The sequence below is a fragment of the Homarus americanus genome, unplaced genomic scaffold, assembly GCF_018991925.1.
Source record: "Homarus americanus isolate GMGI-L3 unplaced genomic scaffold, GMGI_Hamer_2.0 scaffold53139, whole genome shotgun sequence".
NCBI lineage: Eukaryota > Metazoa > Arthropoda > Malacostraca > Decapoda > Nephropidae > Homarus > Homarus americanus.
In genome coordinates, this window is record NW_024748921.1 from 1 (window position 1) to 21,213 (window position 21,213).

The following is a 21,213-nucleotide window of genomic DNA, read 5'->3' on the forward strand; positions in this document are numbered from 1 at the left end:
AGCACTGAAATGGCTTCGAAGGCACGAAAGTGGCGAGTAATTAGCATTGCAAAAGTATTAGTATTTAAAAATAATTTGAACATTTTCTAAAAGTATTTGAACAAGTTATAATCAAGATATCAATTTTTGGTTGTAGATCATTTAGCATCATTCAGGGTACCTATACTGAAATTTGAACAAAATCAATTTTTTGGAAATGAAAATTGTGTCTATAGCATAAAGGTTTTTGGCCAAAAATACGTTTTTTCTGAACTAAAATTTAATGTGCCTAACTATTTAAGTACATCAGAATAATACAGCTTTCCAAAAATGACTCTAAAAACCATAAGTGGCGGATGTAATTATTACAAAGTAATTAAAATATTCTAAATCATTTGAACTTTTCTAAAAGCAATTTGAACAAGTTATAATCAAGATATCTTTGTTTTTGTTTAACAGATCCTTAACATTTGTTTCAGAGTGCCTATATCTGGAAATTTTAACAAAATCATTTTTTGGCAAAGATGATAAATTGTAAATCTATTTAAATGATTTTGGCCAAAAAGCATTTTCTCAATTAATTGACACTGTACATCGAGAATATTTTGGAAATGACCTCGAAAACCCATATATTGGCGATAATTAGTACAAAATAATTAAAATATTCTAAAATCATTTGAACATTTTCTAAAAGCCATTTGAACAAGTTATAATCAGATATCAAATTTTGGTTAACAGATCATAGCAGCACATTCAGAATACCTATCTGAAATTTTGGACAAATCCATTTTTGGCCGAAATGTAGTAAAATTGTGAAGTCTATGGCATTAAAGGTTTTTGGTAAATAATTTTCTCTCTGAAGATCGGTAAAATGTGCATAACTATTTATGTACATCAGAATAATACACAAGCGCAAGAAATGACCTCGAAAGCCCAAAGTGGCGAGGTAATTAGCATTGCAAAAAGTAATTAAAATATTCTAAAAATCATTTGAACATTTTCTAAAAGCCATTTTTAACAAAGTTATAATCAAGATATCAAATTTGGTTAACAGATCTTAAGCAGCACATTCAGGAGTACCTGAAATTTTGAACAAAATCCATTTTTGGCCGAAATGAAGAAAAGTGTGTCTATAGCCTTAAAAAGTTTTTGTTAAAATACGTTTCTCTCTGAACTAAAATTTAATGCTAACTATTTAAGTCATCAGAATAATACACAGCTTTCGAAGAAATGACTTTCGAAAACCCATGGTGGCGGTAATTAGCTTGCAAAAGTAATTAAAATATTCTAAAAATCATTTGACATTTCTAAAGCCTTTTAATTTGTTTATGATAAGATGTCAAATTTTGGTTTACATGATTGTGGCTTCCAGCACATTCAGGATTGCCTATGCTGTTTTGAACAAAATCCATTTTTGGCCGAAATGAAAGAAAATTGTAAGTCTATAGCCTTAAGATTTTTATTTAAAAATACGTTTCTCTCTTTGAAATTAAATATTTTTGCTTTATTTAAGTCATCAGAATATTTTAAGCACCAGAAATGACCTCGAAAACCCGCAGAGTGGCGAGTAATTAGCATTAAAAGTTATTAAAATATTCTAAAATCATTTTAGATTGTTTTTCTAAAACCATTTTTGAGTTATAATCAAGATATCAATTTTGGTTAACAGATCATGTAGCGAATTCAGGAGTACCTATACTGAAATTTTGAACAAAATCCATTTTTGGTGAAATGAAGAAAAATTGTAAGTCTATTGTAAATGTTTTTGGCCAAAAATACGTTTTTCTCTGAACTAAGGAATATGTGCCTAATATTTAAGTACATCCAGAATAATACACAACTTGAAATGGCCTCAAAAAAGTGGCTGAGTAATTAGCATTTAAAATGGTTAGATATTCTAAAAATCATTTGAACATTTTCTAAGCCATTTGAACAGAGATTGTCGATAAATTTTGTTGAATCCTTAAGCAGCACATTCAGGTACCTATGCTGAAATTTTGACAAGATCTGTTTTTTGAAATGACGAAAATTGTAAGTCTATAGCATTAAAGGATTTTGGCCAAAATACTTTTGCTCTCTGAACTAAAATTTATTATTGCTAACTATTTAGGTATCAGAATAATACTGATGACAAAAATGACCTCGAAAACCCATAAGTGGCAGTAATTAGCGTTGCAAAAGTATTTAAAATATTCTAGAAATCATTTGAACGTTTTTCTAAAGCCATTTGAACAAGTTATAATCAGATATCAAATTTGGTTGTAAGAGATCTTAAGAGCACATTTAAGTACCTATACTGATATCCAAAAATACTTTTTCTCTCTGAACTAAAATTTAATGTGCCTAACTATTTAAGTACATCAGAATAATACACAAGCACCAAGAAATGACCTCGAAAACCCATAAGTGGCGAGTAATTAACATTGCAAAAGTAATTAAAATATTCTAAAAATCATTTGAACATTTTCTAAAAGCCATTTGAACAAGTTATAATCAAGATATCAAATTTTGGTTAACAGATCTTAAGCAGCACATTCAGGAGTACCTAATAGGTATTATTATTATTATTATTATTATTATTATTATTATTATTATTATTAATAATAATAATAATAATAATAATAATAATAATATAATAATAATAATATGGAACCATAAATACATTAAAAGAAAAGATCATTAGTGAGAAACGATATACAGTATGTATTTTGTGTTGTGTTGTCAATAGCAAGAGAAACAATTGAGACCCTGCAATTGTGTGTAAATGAGGCAGAAAGTCAGATCAGCAACCTGGTACTTGGTCACAATTTTTGCGATGCCATATGGCAGCAGGGTCTACCATTAGACAACACATAATGCTTCCAATATCTTCCCAGGCGGTAGTACCTCCCTGTTTGGTAGCTGCCTACTACCTACTACCTATGATTGGTTTGCCGAAGAGGCGTTTTGTTAAAGGAGAGAGAAAAAATACAATGAGCTTGTTTACAATATATTTGGTTATTGAGATATGACACTCATGGTATACTACTGTGTTACACATAGACATATACCCATACCCATCCCGCATACCCACACACACACACCTCCATCCACTACTACATGGCAACACTTATTACAACTACTACTACTATTACACACACACACACACACAGGTTACACACACACATTCACGCCAACACTCACTACCACACCCCACAATCCCACCTACATAGCCTTATATTACTATACCTACCCTTACCCACTCCCCCCTCCTTACTCATATTTTACGTCTTTGCAGTTCAGACCTTTGATGAAGTATGTGTGTGAGAAGAGCGAGAGAGTGCCTGCCTACTGTGCCTTATCCTGGCTGAGTGGCTAATCCTCTTCATCCTGAGAGACTGGCTAATCCTTCTTGATCCTTATGCTCAGAGACAGGTAATTTGTCACCACACGTCAGCCAGAGGTTCTCCTTTACTATCCTGTAGGTGGGAGACACAGAGATATATGAGATTAAGTGGATTTTTTTTTAGGAGAGACATACACAGAGATTAAAAAAAAGATAGGGAATTATTACCTTATATAAAAAAAAAAAATCATTCTTACATAAATACAGAATTTCTTTTCATTTCCTGTATATATTTATTCTTTCAGTCTTTTACATAACAATTTTCTTTCTTTTCACCAGTACTTCTTTCATTCTTACATAATCTACACAAATTTCTTTCTTTTCGCCTCTTCTGCTTCTTTCATTCTTACGTAACCTTGTAGGGCCGACAATTTGGGGAGGACTACTGGATTTTGTGTGAAGCAATAACCCCGCCAGATGACGCCACCTAACGTCTTCCTGAATGGTGGAGGCGAGCCAGCTACAAGGGAGGCAGGGTGGGGAGAGGAGGGGAGGGGAGGGAGGGGAGGTGTGAGGGGGAAGGGAGGGTGCTGAGGTGGGAGGAGGTGTGGGAGGTGGGAGGAGGTGAGGTGTGAGGAGGATGTGAGGATGTGAGGGAGGGATGCTGGGGAGGTGTGAGAGAAGAGAGGGGGTGTTGGAGGAGGGGGAGGAGAAAGAATGGGAGTAAAGAAGGGGAGGAGGAGGAGAGGATGAGGATGGAGGAGGTGGGTAGGAAGGAGTAGGATGAGGTTGGCATGGGGAGGAGAAGGAGAGGAAGGAAAATGGAAGATGGAGAAGAGGAAGGTGGAAGGAAGAGAAGAGAAAAGGAAGGAGGAGGAAGGAAAAGAAGGAAGATAGGTTGTACAAGACCTACCTGCAGGTATCTCCTTAGTATGTTAAGTCAGGTAGGCATCTGTGAGACATTTCTTACCTGTAGGTGAAAAAATGCATAATGATTTAGACAAAGTAAACAACAACAATAATGGTAATAATAGTAGTAGTGTAAGTTGTAATAACAATATCTTATCATACACATACGTATAAACTCTCTCTCTCTCTCTCTCTCTCTCTCTCTCTCTCTCTCTCTCTCTCTCAGACGTCAGACGAAGGAGGAAGCAACAGTGATGGAGAGGCGCGTCACGTCCTGGCTATAGGGAAGACTGGTGACACACTCACTCCCGAGTCACCACACATTAGGCAGCTGTCTGTCTCGTGTAGCCAGCCAGCAGTCCTCTAGGGCCTCGTGCCGCTACCAGATGGCCCCACTTGCTTAGTAAATAACAACTACTTCGCTTCCTCTAAGATGTAGTTTGGCGGGTTTATGGTTATGCTGTTTATAGTTTGTATTAAGCGGGATAATTTGTGTCCTTGTGAGTTAGTTCCAATTGCCGCTACGAGATGGCAACACTTGCTTAGTAAACAACATTACGCGCGCTTTTTGTAAAACGTACTTTGACAGGTTTACTGTTTTATGTTTAAAGTTTATATTGGGGGAGGATATTTTCTGTTCTAATGAGGTAATGCCAAGTGCCACAACTAGATGGCACCACTCGCTTAGTCAACAACATAAGGCGGGCTTTTCTAAGACATATTTTAGTGGGATTATCACCATTAGTGTTGTACCTTTAAGTCGGTCTGTCAACTATTAGTGTTAAATCCCACCACTAAATGTCAGCATTTTTTTAGATACTTTGGCGGGATTTTAAACATTGAGTGTTGTAGCTTATATAAATGGCAGCTATAATTAAATAACATTTGACGCGTTTTTCAGTGTTTGTGTTCAATCCCGCCACCAGATGACAGCATTCACTTTGTAAACAACATCTGGAGCAGCTGTTCTTAAGCTCTTACCATAAAAAAGCACGCAGTTAAAGGCAGGCGAACATTAATCTGGTGAAATTCTCTTAAGTACATCATTAAGGGGTGAAGAAGTATACGCCAAGCGGACAGGATCACTCGTGCTGGCGCTGGTCTTGTTGTGTGGGTATATAATAGCGCCTACATTAACATTATATAACATTAACAATATAATGATAACATCTAATCGTAAATAGAGAGTAATAAGACTCCGTACACTAAATCCTTGAAAACATTATGTACACCAAACTATAATTAATATTCACCAAGATATATTATTCCTGGTGGATTTCTTGAATATTCTGGAACTGATCAAATATTCCCAAAAAAATTAATATTAAATAAAATATCAAATATCCCAAAACATATAAAATATTCTAAAATATTTACGAAATCCTTAAAAAAAATGTCACAAATATACTTAAACTACATGTAATCTAATGGTAATAAACAAAGTATTACTCAGAAACTTTATATACAAGTTACATGTGTATATAACCCCCTCCCCCACCCACAGAAAAAAAAATATATATTAAAAAAAATTATTTCCCTATATTTCAACGACACTTTAGAGGACGATCTTTCCGGGAGAGTTGAGTGAAATTTCCCCTAGTTAGAGCATCAAGTACCATCATCCGTCTCTTGGTGGCCTCGTCAACCTTAGAGTTTTAAGAGTGTCATTGAGGGAAAAAAAAAAATTTTCTCAACTATTTGTTTCATTCTTTCATTCATAGTTAGTCGTTTGCTAACTCACTCTCTCTCTCTCTCTAACTCACTCACTCTCTCTCTCTCTCTCTCCCTCCCTCACATCTTCTTACAATACATCAACATTATGGATTATTCATTATCTCTTCACTTAATTTACCCTCACTTATCTCCCCTTCCCTCCTCTTCTCCCCTTCCTTTTTCCTCCCCTACTGTGTTGAAATGTATCTCTTATCTTCCCTCTCCCTGTTCCTCTCTCTCTCTCTCTCTCTCTCTCACACTTCGCTCCTCCTCTGCTTTGCCTTCTCCTGCTTCTCTTTGAATAAAACTATCACCTCCCTCCTTCTCCTCCCCTCCTCCTCCTCCTCCTCCTCCTCCTCCCCCTACCCCCCTCCTCCCCCTACCCTACCCCCCTCCATCTTCCCCCCCTCCTCCTTCTTTCGTGTGTTCAGCGCTTAGTGGAGTGTAAAATATCTTGTGAAGTTGTGGAAAATTTGTGTTAAAACGAAGGAAGAGGAGGAGGAGGTAGAAGAGGTGGTGGAGGAGATGGAGGTCGTGGTGGAGGAGATGGGGTGGAGAAGATGGAGGTGGTGGAGGAGATGGTGGAGAAGATGGAGGTGGTGGAGGAGATGGTGGAGAAGATGGAGGTGGTGGAGGTGGTGGTAGTAGTAGTGATCAATAAAATAAAAATAAAAATAATATTCAGAAACTCAAATAAAAGAAAACCATCACGAATAATAATAATAATAATAATAATAATAATAATAATAATAATAACAATAATAATAATAATAATAATATATGTATAATAATCCCCCCCGTTATACATCAATAACTATTTTCTACGACTCTTCTCCTCCCCCCTCAAATCCATTAGTCAAATTTAGATTAAAAATATATATATACTTGAGACAGTTTATCTACCCATCGTGCAGTTTTTGACTGATTTCTGCCCACATCTATATGTGCTCATACAGATATTACTACCACTTCTGTAGGTGGTGGTGGTGGTGGTGGTGGGGAGTGGTGGAGTGGTAATTGGTGAGGGTAGTGGTGTCAGTAGTGAAACAGTAGTGGTGGTGGTAATTAGTGTAGATTGGAGGGTGGTGGTGGTGGGGGTGTGGTGGTGAATGGTGGTGTGGTGGTGGTGGTGGTGGGGTGGTGAGTGGTGGTGGTGGGGTGGTGGGTGGGGAGTTGGTGGGGGTCAGTGCCAGGGGTGGCAGTGGTGGGGGTGGTGGTGGTGGTGGTGAACAGTGGTGGTGGTGGTGGTGGTGGGGTGGTGGGGTGGTGGGGGTGGCGGTCCCCAGGTGGAATTGGTGGTGGTGGTGGTGGTGGGTGGTTGGGGTGGGAATTGGGTGGGGGTGGTGGTGGTGGTGGTGGTGGAGGTGGGGTGGGGGTGGGGGTGGGGAGGTGGGAGTGTGGTGGTGGTGAGCCAGTGGGGGGTGGGGTTGGGGGTGGTGGTGGTGGCAGTGGTGGGTGGTGGGGGTGGTGGTGGTGGGTGGGAATATTCTGAGTGAGAGGGAAAAACTGGGAAAAAAAAAGATGATTTAGTATTTCTTAATGGGGAGTGTATGTGTGTTGGGTCTTGGTTTATCTGCTTGTAGCCTTTATGTATGTATGTATATGTATTTTTGTTTTCTCTTTTTTTTATGTTAATCTCTCTCTCTCTCTCTCTCTCTCTCTCTCTCTCTCATCGACATAATGCCGGGAGGGAAATAAGTCTCTTCTTCGCCGCCTCTTAAGAAATTGCTCCAGGCTCTTCAGTTCTTTTCTTCGTCTTTCTTCGTCCTCTTTCTTTCTTTCTTTCTTTCTTTCTTTCTTTCTTTTTCTCTCTACTGTTATTCTTCTTCGTTTTTTGTTCTTACTTCATACTTTCATTCTCTATTTCTTCTCTCTTGCTCCTTCCTTCCTTACTTCCTTCCTTCCTTCCTTCCTTCCTTCCTTATTTCTTTCTTTCGAGTATTATTAAATTATATAGTGATATGTGTGTGCGTGTATGTGTTTGACCGTGTGTATTTGTGTGTGTATGTGTTTGACCGCGTGTGTGTGTGTGTGTGTGTGTATGTGTTTGACCGCGTGTGTGTGCGTGTGTGTGTGTGTGTGTAAATAATAATAATAATAATAATAATTAACGGTTTATTGAAAGAGCTTATACAGCCAGAAGGCTGAAAATATACAGTTACATATTTGGGGAATGGGTTGAATTACAAATAATATACAAGTATTTATAAGTGGCACAAATAAGACATATATAATAACTAGATGAGGAAAAGCTCAAACTACAGTTCATTTCAACATAGTGACAGTGCAAGAAGTAGTATTTACTGGGAGTGAATACACTGGTTTATTACAAGTTATTGATAATTTTTACAATGGTTGGACTGGGCTGTTCTTATAGCGATCAGTTCGTGCACGTATGGGCTGGATGCGGTTGTGGTGTCGAACAGCAATTCTCGGGCTAGGGATCTCAGGTGGTAGTAGGAGCCGGTGTCGAGGATGGTGCAGAAGCTTCTTACCAAATTTGCAGATGGTCGTGGTGATGGTCAGTGAGAGTCAAAGGGTCAGTCTTGTTGACGCTTCTTGATATGTGGAGTAGGAAGGAGAATAATCTTGTCCCTCTTTTTTTCTAGGTGTTTACGTTTGTATGGCATTTAGGGAGACCAGGTGGGAAGCGCCGGTGAGCTTGGGAGTATGAATGTTTATTATGCAAACACTGAGGCTCAGGTGCCTGGGAACTCCGGGGACTTGAGTCGGCGGAGGAGGTGGAGACGGAAACTAGATTTGACAACCTTCACTGACGTGTGGTTTTTAATTTAGTTGTTGTCTATGGGTGACGCCGAGGGCTTCGTGGAATCTACAACCTGGTGTGTTCGGACCTAGGGTAATGGAAGGAGGTGGGACAATGTCGGAGGAGAGGTTGATGTGCATAACCATGGTCTTGGTATGGTTGATGGTGACATGGTTGTTGGTGGCCCAGTTTTGGAGAATGTTCAATAAATCCTGAAGGGCGGTATAGTTGAGAGCAGAATTGTTGACGCTGATCCCAATGGTGGAGTCGTCGACATATTTCCAGCGAGCAGGGGTTTCTCTTAGGGCATCATTGATGAGCATAAGGAAGCAGAGTGGTCCCATCTTGGTGCCTTGGGGGACGCCACAGGTGAGTGACTGAAAGGTGGAGACAGCTCCTCGGAAGCGTACAGCTTGGCGTCGGTCACTGAGGAAGTCTGTAAGCCATAGTATGAGACTTCTCCGAAGCCCGAGGTCAATAGCTTTGTTTATGATTATATTGTGGTCGACTAGGTCGAACGCTTTAGTGAAATCAATGAAGGCGACAGCTACAGACGTTTTTCGTTTCTCGAGATGGCGGTATATGTAATCGAGAAAGCTGACAAGACAGGGGTGGTGGAAATTTTTCATGTTACCTTAAGTGCTGAGGTCTACGACTCCTGCAATATCAGCATAAGCGCCCAGTCAACACAAAACTTTTCTGAATTGGAGGCTGGGTATTGGGGTGAGTGCAATAGGTCGTAGCTGATTTAAGGATTGTGGGCTGGTTGACTTGGGCACTGGTGATACATAAGAGGTCTTCCAGTCAGCTGGGCATCTGGCTTGACTGAGAGAAGCATTGATGATGGAGCAGAGGGGTTTAGCAAGCTCCGGGGAGAACTCCTTGAATAGTTTCATTGGTAAGTCAATGGGGGTGTGTGTGCTGTGCGTGTGTGTGTGTGTGTGTGTGTGTGTGTGTGTGTGTGTGTGTGTGTGTGCATTGGCGTGTATGTGTTTGACCCGCGTGTGTGTGTGTGTGTGTGTGTGTGCATGTGTGTGTGTGTGCGTGTATGTGTTTGACCGTGTGTATTTGTGTGTGTATGTGTTTGACCGCGTGTGTGTGTGTGTGTGTGTGTATGTGTTTGACCGCGTGTGTGTGCGTGTGTGTGTGTGTGTGTGTGTGCGGGCTTCATTTAGGGACCAGGATCAACAAGCCGCGTCTCTCACATTAGTCGCCCCACTAAAGGCTTCACCTGAATACAATAACAATGGCCCGGTTCTTCCAGGTGTGTTCAACCCTTTCCTCCCTGAACGAAAAACTACGCAATGTGGTGATTATGTGATGTTTTCTATTAATCTTATCATAGTGTTGTCATTTATTTTCGTTTTATTTCGTTAATCATCGGTTTGTTTTTATTTTTTAATCTTTGGGGAATTTTTCATTGATTTTCGTCTTGGGAATTTATATATAATAAAAATAAACACCTGATGATTCGATCTAATTTGCATGAGATTTTCTAAAGTTTTGTGACAGGAAGACAGATGTTGAGAGAGACACAGGTGTTAAATGAGACTCACAGGTGTTAAGAGAGAGAGAGACACACACAGGTGTTAAAATAAGAGACAGGTGTAACTCACAGATGTAGATAGCATGACAGTTGTCCCACTGATACGAGTCTCCCGTCTGCTGGGTGATGCACCACGGACGGTCATGGTCCTTGTCCGTACACCCGGAGAACCTCTCACCCTTGTAGGTGAAGGGGAAGTGGCACTGGTCGCCTCTGGTCGTCACTACACGGGTGGCACTCCCTGTAAAGGTCAAAAGTAAACATGGTGGAACACTCAGGCACTCACTACATGGCTCTCATAGCGTGGGAGTCAGCCAGTACTCCCTCTAAAGGTCAGATGTCGACGATTTAATGCACTCTTGGCACTGTATGTCATTGGTCGTATCACTGGAGGTTACCGGTTGTCACTGGCACTCGTTGTAAAGCTCGTATGTCAAGGGCTTAATGCACTTTTGGTATTGAATATCATCACTAGTGCCAGCGGGAGGCTCTGGTGCCCACTACACGTTGGCACTCCTAATAAATGTCAAGGATGAACATAGTATTACATCGTTGGCACTACGAGTCAATCTTACTGGCACTGGAAGACCAATCCATAGTAAATTACCAAACAAATGTCGTATATCGTCACACATCCAGGCACTGTCATGACGTCACTAGTGCCACATTGTATTTGGTAATGTTGGTCCAAGTGCTCGGTGCCAAGGTGACTAAAGTGTTACTCTAGATGTGAAATTCCCTCTTAACTTTCTCCCTCCGCCCTCTATCACCTCCCATCCCCACCTCTCTCTCCCTCCCTCTTTCTCTCCCTACCTCTTGCTCTCCCTCCCTCTTGCTCTCCCTCACTCCTCCTCCTCTCCCTACCTCTTGCTCTCCGTACCTCCCTCCTCCTCTCCCTACCTCTTTCTCCTCTTGCTCTCCCTCCCTCTTGCTCTCCCTCACTCCTCCTCCTCTCCCTACCTCTTACTCCCCCCTCCTCTTGCTCTCCCTCCTCCTCATCTCCTCCCTCCTCTCTCCTCCTCTTGCTCTCCCTCCCTCCTCCTCTCTCCTCTTGCTCTCCCTCCTCCTCCTCTCCCTCCTCTGCCTCTCCTCCCCTCTTGCTCTCCTCCCTCCTCCTCTCCCTACCTCTTTGCTCTACCTCCCTCCTCCTCTCCCTACCTCTTGCTCTCCCACCCTCTTTCCCCTACCTCCTTCTCCTCACTCCTCATCCTCCTCCCTCTTGCTCTCCTCACTCCTCCTCTCTACCTCCTTCCATCCCTCCACACACTATATATACTGTACATAAAAGACGTATATAATATACGTTCACTTCAATATGCTTTCATTTATAGAAGCAGGTATACAAAGTTGAAGATTAATTAACTCTTTGTTACACCGAAGCCTACTAATTATACATATCTGTCAGGTGGAACGTGCTAATTAACGATTCATTGCCCTCGGGTGCCTAATGAAATTAGATGTGTTTACTGGGCAGGTGAGGTGTAGCAGAGATCAGAGTTAGGTTTTATTTTATGTTGAGTTGGGTGAGGTGGTGGGAGTGCAATAAGGTGGTGAGGTGCAGTAGGTGAGGTGTGAGGTGCAGTGGTGAGATTGGATTCCAGGTGTGGTTAGATTAGGGACAAGAAAATGTAACAAAAATAATTAGATAATTAATAAAAGGCCATAATTTGAGTTTATTCAGATAAATAAGTTCTCATCCCAAAACCGATGTCAGAGGAAGGAAAGTACCCCGACCTCTGAAGTGTTTCAGACAGAAAGTAAAATTAGCCTCCTGCTTATCTAAGATAAAGAAAGTACACTCACGAGTTTAAATAGGAAAGTCATCTTACACACACACACACACCTCTCTCTCTCAAGTAATTAGAAAGTACTTTGTGTGTTACCCCACCCAAAAATAAAACATCCACCTTCAGCTATCACCTCCAAGTTAAGTAAATGGACCAGCAACATTATAAAAGAGTTTTATCAGCATAAGATCCTTGAACTTGGCAATGTTTAATGTTAAGTCAACCAACCTTTCCCTGGCCCCTGGTACATAATGAGACCCCCCCCACCTCCTAAAAAAATACACATATATATCAGGTTGAATATTTTATGCAGTGGGCTAACCAACATTCTCCCTCTGTCTCTAATCTCCACTTCAAGGGAAAAATGTAGTTCAGTTCAGCCTCTTAGTTTTAGCAAGAGAGTGTGTGTGTCTCTCTCTCTCTCTCTCTCTCTCTCTCTCTCTCTCTCTCTCAGGTTAATAGCCTTCAGTCTGGGGCAGGAAGAGAAAGAAAGGGAGGAGGAGGAGGAAGGAAGGAAGGGAGGAAGAAGAGAGGAGAAACAAAAGAGAGGAGGGAGAGGAAGCAGAAAATTTCACAACTCACTATTATGCATGTCGTAATCTTGCACACACACACACACACACACACACACACACACACACACTAGGCCGCATCTTCACTTGCCAGATGTGACAAGAGTTATTCAGTAAATTATCTCCAACAAACTTTTTCTACTCGTTTACCAAAAAGTGGCAGACCATAAGCCTCGCTCCTTGGGAAAGTGGACACCATTTTATCTTCAAGGGTGGTGGGGGGTGTGGGGGGTGTGTGGGGGGGAAGTGTTGTGTGTGGGGAAGTGTTATGTGGAGGGCTGTTGTGTGTGGAGGAGTGTTGTGTGTGGGGGTGGTGTGTGGGGGAGTGTTGTGTGAGGGAGGTGTTGTGGGGAGGAGGTGTTGTGTGGGGATGTATTTGTGTAGGGGGATGTTGTGTGTGTGAAGGTGTCATGTGGGAGAAGGAGGGTTTGCGTGTGTGGGGGGGCAGGGGTGGGGGGGGGTTGGGTTGGGCAGGGAAGTGCCACGTGTGGAAGAGAGTTTGGGTGATGTGTGAGGGTAGAGTTTGTGTGTGTTGCTCACCAACTGCTGTAAGTCGACATAACTTAATCTCATCTAATATAAACTGTTACAGAATACTTTTCCCGTAGGAATTGAGTTTGGTGTAAGCTCCTACTAGGAGGGACAGGTGTATGAACATCAACGCTCCTTCACCAACATACTAATGCATTTTCCTGCGTTGTTTCAGAACGGTGGTGTGATTTTTAATTTTCAGTGAGAGAGAGAGAGAGTGAGTGTGTGTGTGTGTGTGTGTGTGTGTGTGTGTGTGTGTGAAAGAAATAAAGAGAGACAGACAAAAGGAGAGTAAGAAGAATGAGAAAAGGAGAGAGAGAAAATTAAACTCTTACTTGGACCATCAAGTTCACCTGTCCACAACACCACACCTGGGAGAGTAATCTTTAGTGGTTTTACCTCACAATACACAGGTAATGGGAGAACCTTGGTCACCTGTGTACAATAACCGTGTACCTGGAGGTTAACTACGACTCACCTGGTAGTTAATTAAAGACCTGTGCACTCCACACCCTTACACACACACACACACACACACACACACAGACACACACACACAGACACACACACACACACACACACACACACACAAACCCCATACACACACACACACACACACACACACACAAGCCCATACACACACACACACACATATGCAAACAAAGCTCACTTCACCTGGCAGTTAATTAAAGAGTTGTTTACACTTCCACACAACACACCTGTACATGGAGCACCTCACCTGGCAGTTCATTAAGGCGGGCCAGGTGTGGAGGTAGAGGCTCCTGAAGGCTTAGCACGTCCGCTGTAATGAGATGAGGTGTGTGGGTCAATACCTGTGTTTATTGATGCTCTAAGGAGGTCACGAGGGGGGGGGGAGATTGGGTTAGGTTTGGTTAGGTTAGGTTAGGTTTGGTTAGGTTAGGTTTGGTTGTGTTAGGTTGTGTTAGGTTATGGTTGGGTTGGGTTCAATGTTTACGAAAATTTATGAAGCTTAATGTAGAGTTTAATGACAGTCTATTAAATAAAATTACAGTCACACTTATAACTAGTCATTACCACAGTTAAGAGATGCAGTCATTACTACTCACTCGGGCTTGGGGAACCGACAGGCCTTGTGTAGCGAAGATCTGAGGAGGAAGAGACCATGGTGTTAGTGTATATCTCTCTCTCTCTCTCTCTCTCTCTCTCTCTCTCTCTCTCTCTCTCTCTCTGTCGATGAATTAACTCCAAATTCCAAACCACATCAGAATTTATTAATCCTCATCCCATTTATTTCCTTCCTGCGAGAATTAATATTTTACACATATGATAAAAACTATCCTAAAAAGGGAGTTTGAACTGAAGATTAAAAACACAAAAAAAAATGCCAGCAGCACTTTAATTAAAATTCCTTCCTCGGCGACACTATTCCCAAGATAAAATTCTTCATGAGAAAATTTATGTGAAACTCCAATTAATTCTTGAGACAACACGGAAGATTAAGACTCCCGGTTGGAGAGAATTTAGCCCCTTCAGTACGATGACTTGTGGGAATTAAATTCTTGTGTGTAAATTCCCAAGAAGAGGGTAGGGTTTGGTCTTAATTTCACCCGAAACAGGAGGTAGAGAGAGAGGGAGGGGGTAGAGAGAGAGGGAGGGGGTAGAGAGAGAGGGAGGGGGTAGAGAGAGAGGGAGGGGTAGAGAGAGAGAGGGGGGGGAAGTGGTATATATGAGGTAGGAAGGCGGGAAAGAAAGGGTATGGGGAGGAGGAGGTGAGGGAGAGGAGAAGGGGAGGAAGGTGGGGTGAAGGAAGGGAGGGGAATGGAGGGAGGGGAATGGAGGGAGGAAGGAGGAGAGGGAGGAAGAGATGAAGGGGGGAGGGAAAGATTACCAAAACCAAACACCTGCTAAACCATACACTTTTACAAATCACACACCTGTTAAACCATACACCTGTTAAACCATACACCTGTTATAAGCCAAACACCTGCTAAACCAAACACCACGAGACTTACACCATCCAGGGGGGCAGGTATCCCAGGCGACAGGTGTTCCCGCAGCGGTCAGGTGAATGGGGCACACGGGGGCACTACCTGGGTTAAAGACCGCACACTCGTGGTACCAGAGCCCCTCGTACAGGTAAGGCAGGGCACACCTCCTCCCACTGGACGTCATGATTATCCGACATGAACCTGGGATTATAGGGGATTTACGGTGAGGATTAACATAAGTGAGGGATTACGAGAGATTAGGAACTTGTTATTGGGGGGATTAGTAGAGTTTATCATAGGTGAGGGATCATTAGGTGTTTGTGATAGGGGATTTTAATGGGGGATTTATGACTTGGAGGGATTATTAGGTGTCTGTATTGGAGGGATTAAGGATTTTCGATTAGGGATTGATGAAGGGCGCATGACTGGTGTGTGGGATTATTAAATGCTCCTGTATGCACTATAAACACACACACACACACACACACACACACACACACAAACATATGGCTTACAGACTTCCTCAGTAACCGACGCCAAGTTGTACGCTTCCGAGGGGCTGTCTCCACCTTTCAGTCACTCACCTGTGGCGTCCCCCAAGGCACCAAGATGGGACCACTATGCTTCCTTATGCTTATCAATGATGCCCTAAGAGAAACCTCTGCTCGCTGGAAATATGTCGACGACTCCACCATTGGTATCAGCGTCAACAATTCTGCTCCCGACTATACCGCCCTTCAGGATTTATTGAACAGTCTCCAAACCTGAGCCACCAACAACCACGTCACCATCAACCATACCAAGACCATGGTTATGCACACCAATCTCTTCTCCGACCTTGTCCTACCTCCTTCCATTACTTTAGGTCCCAACACACTCCAGGTTGTAGATTCCACTAAGCTCCTCTGCGTCACCATAGACAACAAACTAAATTGGAAACCACACGTCAGTAAAGTTGTCAAATCCTCCAGTTTCCGTCTCCACCTCCTCCGCCGACTCAAGTCCCTCGGAGTTCCTGCACCCGAGCTCCTCAGTGTCTACTCAACATTCATACTTCCCAAGCTCACCTGTGCCTCCCCTACCTGGTCTTCCTCCCTAAATGCCACACAACGTAAACACCTAGAAAAAGTGAAAAAGAGGGAATGCAAGATTATTCTCTCCCCTTCCTACTCCACATATCAAGAAGAGCTCAACACACTGACCCTCTCGGCTCTCACTGACCATCACCACGACCTCATCTGCAAATTTGGTGAGAAACTTCTGCACCATCCTCGACATCTGCTCCTACTACCACCTGAGATCCCTCGCCCGAGAATTGCTGTTCAACACCACTACCGCATCCAGCCCATGCGAGCACAAACTGATCACTATAAGAACAGCCCAGTCACAACCATTGTAAAAATTATCAATAACTTGTAATCAACCAGTGTATTCACTCCCAGTCAATCTTACCTTTTTGCACTGTCACTATGTTGAAATGCCCTGTAGTATGACCTTCTCCCCACTTAGTTATTATATATCATATTTGTATCACTTATGTTACTTGTATATTATTTGTTAATCAAGTGACCCATTCCCCAATTATGTAAATGTATATTTTCAGCCTTCCGGCTGCCATGCTCTTTCAATAAACCGTTAATTATTATTATTATTATTATTATTATTATTATTATTATTATTACACACACACACACACACACACACACCAATAAATATTACTAAAATACTTGACAACCACTGCACTTCACTATTAATGGTTGCCAATGCAGGAAGCAACATAATGCCATACTACTTTTCAACAAAATGACCTTAATGACGTGTTTACAAATCATTAACATTCTTTGGGTGAAAATATATTATAATTATATCTGAATAAAAATAGATCAGTAGTAAGGTTTAAAGCAAGTTATTTCAGGAATATTTATAATGATGGTTTACAATTCCACACGAGGGGGTGTGGGGGCCGATGAGAGGGCGGGGGGGCGATGAGAGGCGGGGGGGCGATGAGGGGGCGGGGGGGCGATGAGGAGGGCGGGGGGGGCGATGAGAGAGGCGGGGGCGATGGGGGGGCGGGGAAGCGATGAGGGGCGGGGGGGCGATGAGGGGGCGGGGTGGCGATGAGAGGGCGGGGGGCGATGAGGGGCGGGGGGGCGATGAGGGGCGGGGGGCGATGAGAGGGCGGGGGGGCGATGAGGGGGCGGGCGGGGGCGATGAGGGGGCGGGGGCGATGAGGGCGGGGGGCGATGAGGGCGGGGGGAGATGAGGGGCGGGGCGATGAGGGGGCGTGGGGGCAGGGGGGGGCGATGAGGGGCGGGGCGATGAGGGGCGGTGAGGTGTATTTGTATATTATATCACAAAATTTAAGGTAAATATACATATAGGAAAAAATGTGTGATGACATGACACACACACACACACACACACACACACACACACACACACACACACACACACACACACACACACACAGAAGGAGGAGTTTAGACGTACATAAACAAACAACAAACACGAGAGACAGGAACACAGTACATACACAAACATGAGAGTTTATACATAATTAGTGAGGCCATTACTGAACACACACACACACACACACACACACACACACACACACACACACACACACACACACACACACACACACACTTACCTTGGTACAGAAGGTAGGAAGAACTCATAGGACAAGACTCAGCAACTGTGGAGAAATAAGGTCAAGTCAGGTCAGGTCAGGTCAAGAAAGGTCATGAGGTCAATCAAACAAATAATCACATCAGATTACATTAAGTTAAATATAATTAATCTATGGAATACACCAACACACATTCATCCATGCTCATCCACTCTCTCATCCATGCTCATCCACACACCCTCCCCTCTACCACAAGCTTCTCTATACACAAGCTTGATTAATTGTATTACCTCAAGCTTAATCCTACACCTGCAGCTTCTACCAACATGACCCAGGTAGCTCGTAGGTAATTAAAGATTTAAAGGTAGTGGTAATCAATACAGGTGAGTAGTGCTGGAGGAGACGAAAAGTTGATTACGTTGTTATTGAAGAAACTTATGGTGTAATTAGGATTCTTTGAGGGAGGTAGGTAGGCAGCTCTCTCTCTCTCTCTCTCTCTCTCTCTCTCTCTCTCTCTCTCTCTCTCTCTCTCTCTCAGGTTAATGAAACCCACCTCCAACCTGTCCTAGTTTAGTTTAATTGTCAAGTTTAACGTTATAGTTACCTGAGTAAGTTGTTGTTTATGTTGTTGTTGTTGTTGTTGTTGTTGGGGCAACTCACCTCTTTAATGTTTGGCCAGGTGAGGTGTTGTTGTTATTGTTTGTTGTTGTTATTAATTGTTTGTAGTTGTTGTTGTTGTTGTAGTTATTATTATTATTCTTGTTATCATCATCTTCATCATCATCTATACCAAAACACACACACACACACACACACACACTGTACATATGTTTGTGTGTGTGTGCGTGTGTGTGTGTGTGTGTGCGTGTGTGTGCGTGTGTGTGTGCGTGTGCGTGTGTGTGTGTGTGTGTGTGTAATAACAAATTTGAATTAAAGAAAATAATGTTTTAATAATTTACAAGTTGAATGAAAGAAAATGAATGAGGAAAATTATTAATAATGAGGGAAATGAATATTGTAATTATGAGGGAGTGAATAATTATGAGGGAGTGAATAATCAGGTAATTTGGTACACCTGTTTAATATATATAATAACTTACTTTTTATTTTCACAGGGTAGATGTCCGGATGTCCTACCACGGCTGGATGTCCTTTGATTCCTATATGTCCCTGGATGAGTTGGTGCCCTTGGATGTCCGGATGTCCTTGTATATAGGGGTGTCCCTGCACTCTAGGATGACCACTGATGTCTGGGTGTCCTTCAATGGCAGGATGTCCTATAATTCTTGGGTGTCCTGTTACACTCATGTGTTTAGGTACCTCGGGATGTCCCTCAATTCCTGGATGTCCTTGTATACCGGGGTGTCCTGAGATCTGTAGATGTCCTTGGATTTTCCGGTGTCCTTGCACGCTAGGATGTCCAGAATATCCAGGGTGTCCTGATACACTGGGGTGACCTTGTATCTCGGGATGGCCCTCCACTCTTGAGTGTCCACTTACCGCAGGATGTCCTAAAACTTTGGGATGCTGCTTAACTTCAGGATGCCCGAAAACCTTTGGGTGTCCAATTACTGATGAGTGACCTTCTATCCTTGGGTGCCCTGAAATGAATTGATGTCCTATGACCTCCCCGTGACCCTGGACAGCGGGGTGTTTCGGTACGGCTGGATGTCCCTCGACGGTGGCGTGTCCCTGAGCACTTGGATGTCCTTCTACGGAGGCGTGACCTTGTACACCTGGATGTGCAGGTATGCCAGGATGTCCACTTAGAGATGTGTGCTCGTGCACCTCCTCATGACCAATAGCTGATGGATGTCCTACAGCTGCCGCATGTCCTAGGATGGTCAGGTGTCCTTTAACAGCAGAATGACCTGTTACTCCCATATGTCCAGGCGCAGCTTGATGTCCCTCGACCCCTGGGTGTCCCTGTAGGCTAGGATGTCCCTGTGAGCCCGGATGTCCCTGAACGGCTGAGTGACCAGTAATTCCAGGATGTCCTCGTACGGCTGGATGTCCTTCAACAATTGGATGTCCCACTACCGCTGGATGTCCTACTACTGCTGGATGTCCCAAAATTGCAACATGACCTTGAACCGACGGGTGTCCTTCAATAGCCTGGTGTCCGGATATGTCCGGGTGACCTTCGACTCCTTGGTGTCCCTGGACACCTGCATGTTCTGGAATAGCACCATGTCCTGGGACAGCCGGATGTCCAACAACACCGGAGTGACCTTCCACCCCGCGATGTCCAGAAACAGCAGCATGTCCAGGGATAGTTCCATGAGCCTGAACACCTAGATGTCCTTCAAAACGTGGATGTCCTTCAATCCCGGGATGTCCACGAATATCTTGATGTCCGGAGACACCCGGATGTCCTTCAACAGTTCCATGTCCTGAGATGGCTGGGTGTCCTATTACTGTAGGATGTCCTTTTACGGCAGGATGTCCCGCCATACCCGGATGCCCTGCGATGCCTGGATGTCCCTGAATGGCTGGATGTCCTTTCACTGAAATAATAATAATAATAATAATAATAATAATAATAATAATAATAATAATAATAATAAAAGAACAACAATAGAGAGAGAGGAAGATAAACTAGACCGGCAAAACAAACAGACCAGGACAGACCACCACACAAAATTGAACACCTTTATCTAACAGAAAATTGTGCTCGGCCGCGTTCACATTGATTTGATTATTTTAGTGTAATTGGCAAGAGTAGTATTCTGAATTCTAATATTATATATGCATTTATGGCTCTCTCTCTCTCTCTCTCTGGTCAAGTTACATTGGATTAGGTTAGGTTACCCGACAGGTAGAGTACTTACTTGAGTTATATGATTTCACACCTGGGGATGGACGACCATAGTCTTCACCTGAAAGAGCAGGTAATTAGACGCTTATTAAACAACTCAAGTAAACAACATTATTAAAGAACTTAAGTAAACAACATTATCAAACAACTTAAGTAAACAACATTACTAAACAAATTAAAACTGGGGCGCCGGTTGGTAGAACGGTACCGCTCTTGCCTCGCAAGCGAGATGTCAAGGGTACGATTCCCGGGCCGGTGGAAAGTTGTTCGGACACACTTCCCAGCCTCCCTTGGTCCCTGTTCACCTAGCAGCACAGTAGGTACCTGCTGTAAATCGAAAGTTGCGAATTCGTATTCAGGGACAAGTTGTTGGAGCTTCCAATAACTTGCTTAGACATAAACCATTGACTCTTCAGGCTTCTACGCCCTTGACTCATGAGACATAAAGGCAAGCATGAACTTAGCATGCTTCCCTGTTGGGCGCTGCAAACGCTTCTTCGCTTCACCCTACACAAGGACGTAGGAGGGTGCCCAATAAATAATAATTAAAAAAAATAATTTAGTAAACAACATTATCAAACAGACAGGCAGACAGAAAGACACACTAACATCAAGATACACTGACATACACACATACATACACTTACACAGACAGACACAGAAAATA

The 21,213-nt window shown here is 42.8% G+C and overlaps 1 protein-coding gene across 1 annotated transcript in view; it reads right to left on the minus strand.

Moving 5' to 3' along the window:
• Window positions 1-3,262: 3,262 nt before the first annotated feature.
• The window catches only part of LOC121853227, a 74,620-nt gene continuing 56,669 nt past the window's right edge, over window positions 3,263-21,213 (minus strand). The window contains exons 31-39 of the mRNA XM_042347234.1: window positions 20,560-20,607; window positions 18,829-20,235; window positions 17,750-17,794; window positions 15,124-15,300; window positions 14,218-14,256; window positions 13,869-13,931; window positions 10,310-10,480; window positions 4,218-4,274; window positions 3,263-3,437 (exon numbers count right to left, since the gene is read on the minus strand). Of these exons, the coding sequence (XP_042203168.1) occupies window positions 4,240-4,274; window positions 10,310-10,480; window positions 13,869-13,931; window positions 14,218-14,256; window positions 15,124-15,300; window positions 17,750-17,794; window positions 18,829-20,235; window positions 20,560-20,607 (1,985 nt within the window). The 3' untranslated portion in view covers window positions 3,263-3,437; window positions 4,218-4,239. The remainder of the gene's footprint in view (window positions 3,438-4,217; window positions 4,275-10,309; window positions 10,481-13,868; window positions 13,932-14,217; window positions 14,257-15,123; window positions 15,301-17,749; window positions 17,795-18,828; window positions 20,236-20,559; window positions 20,608-21,213) is intronic.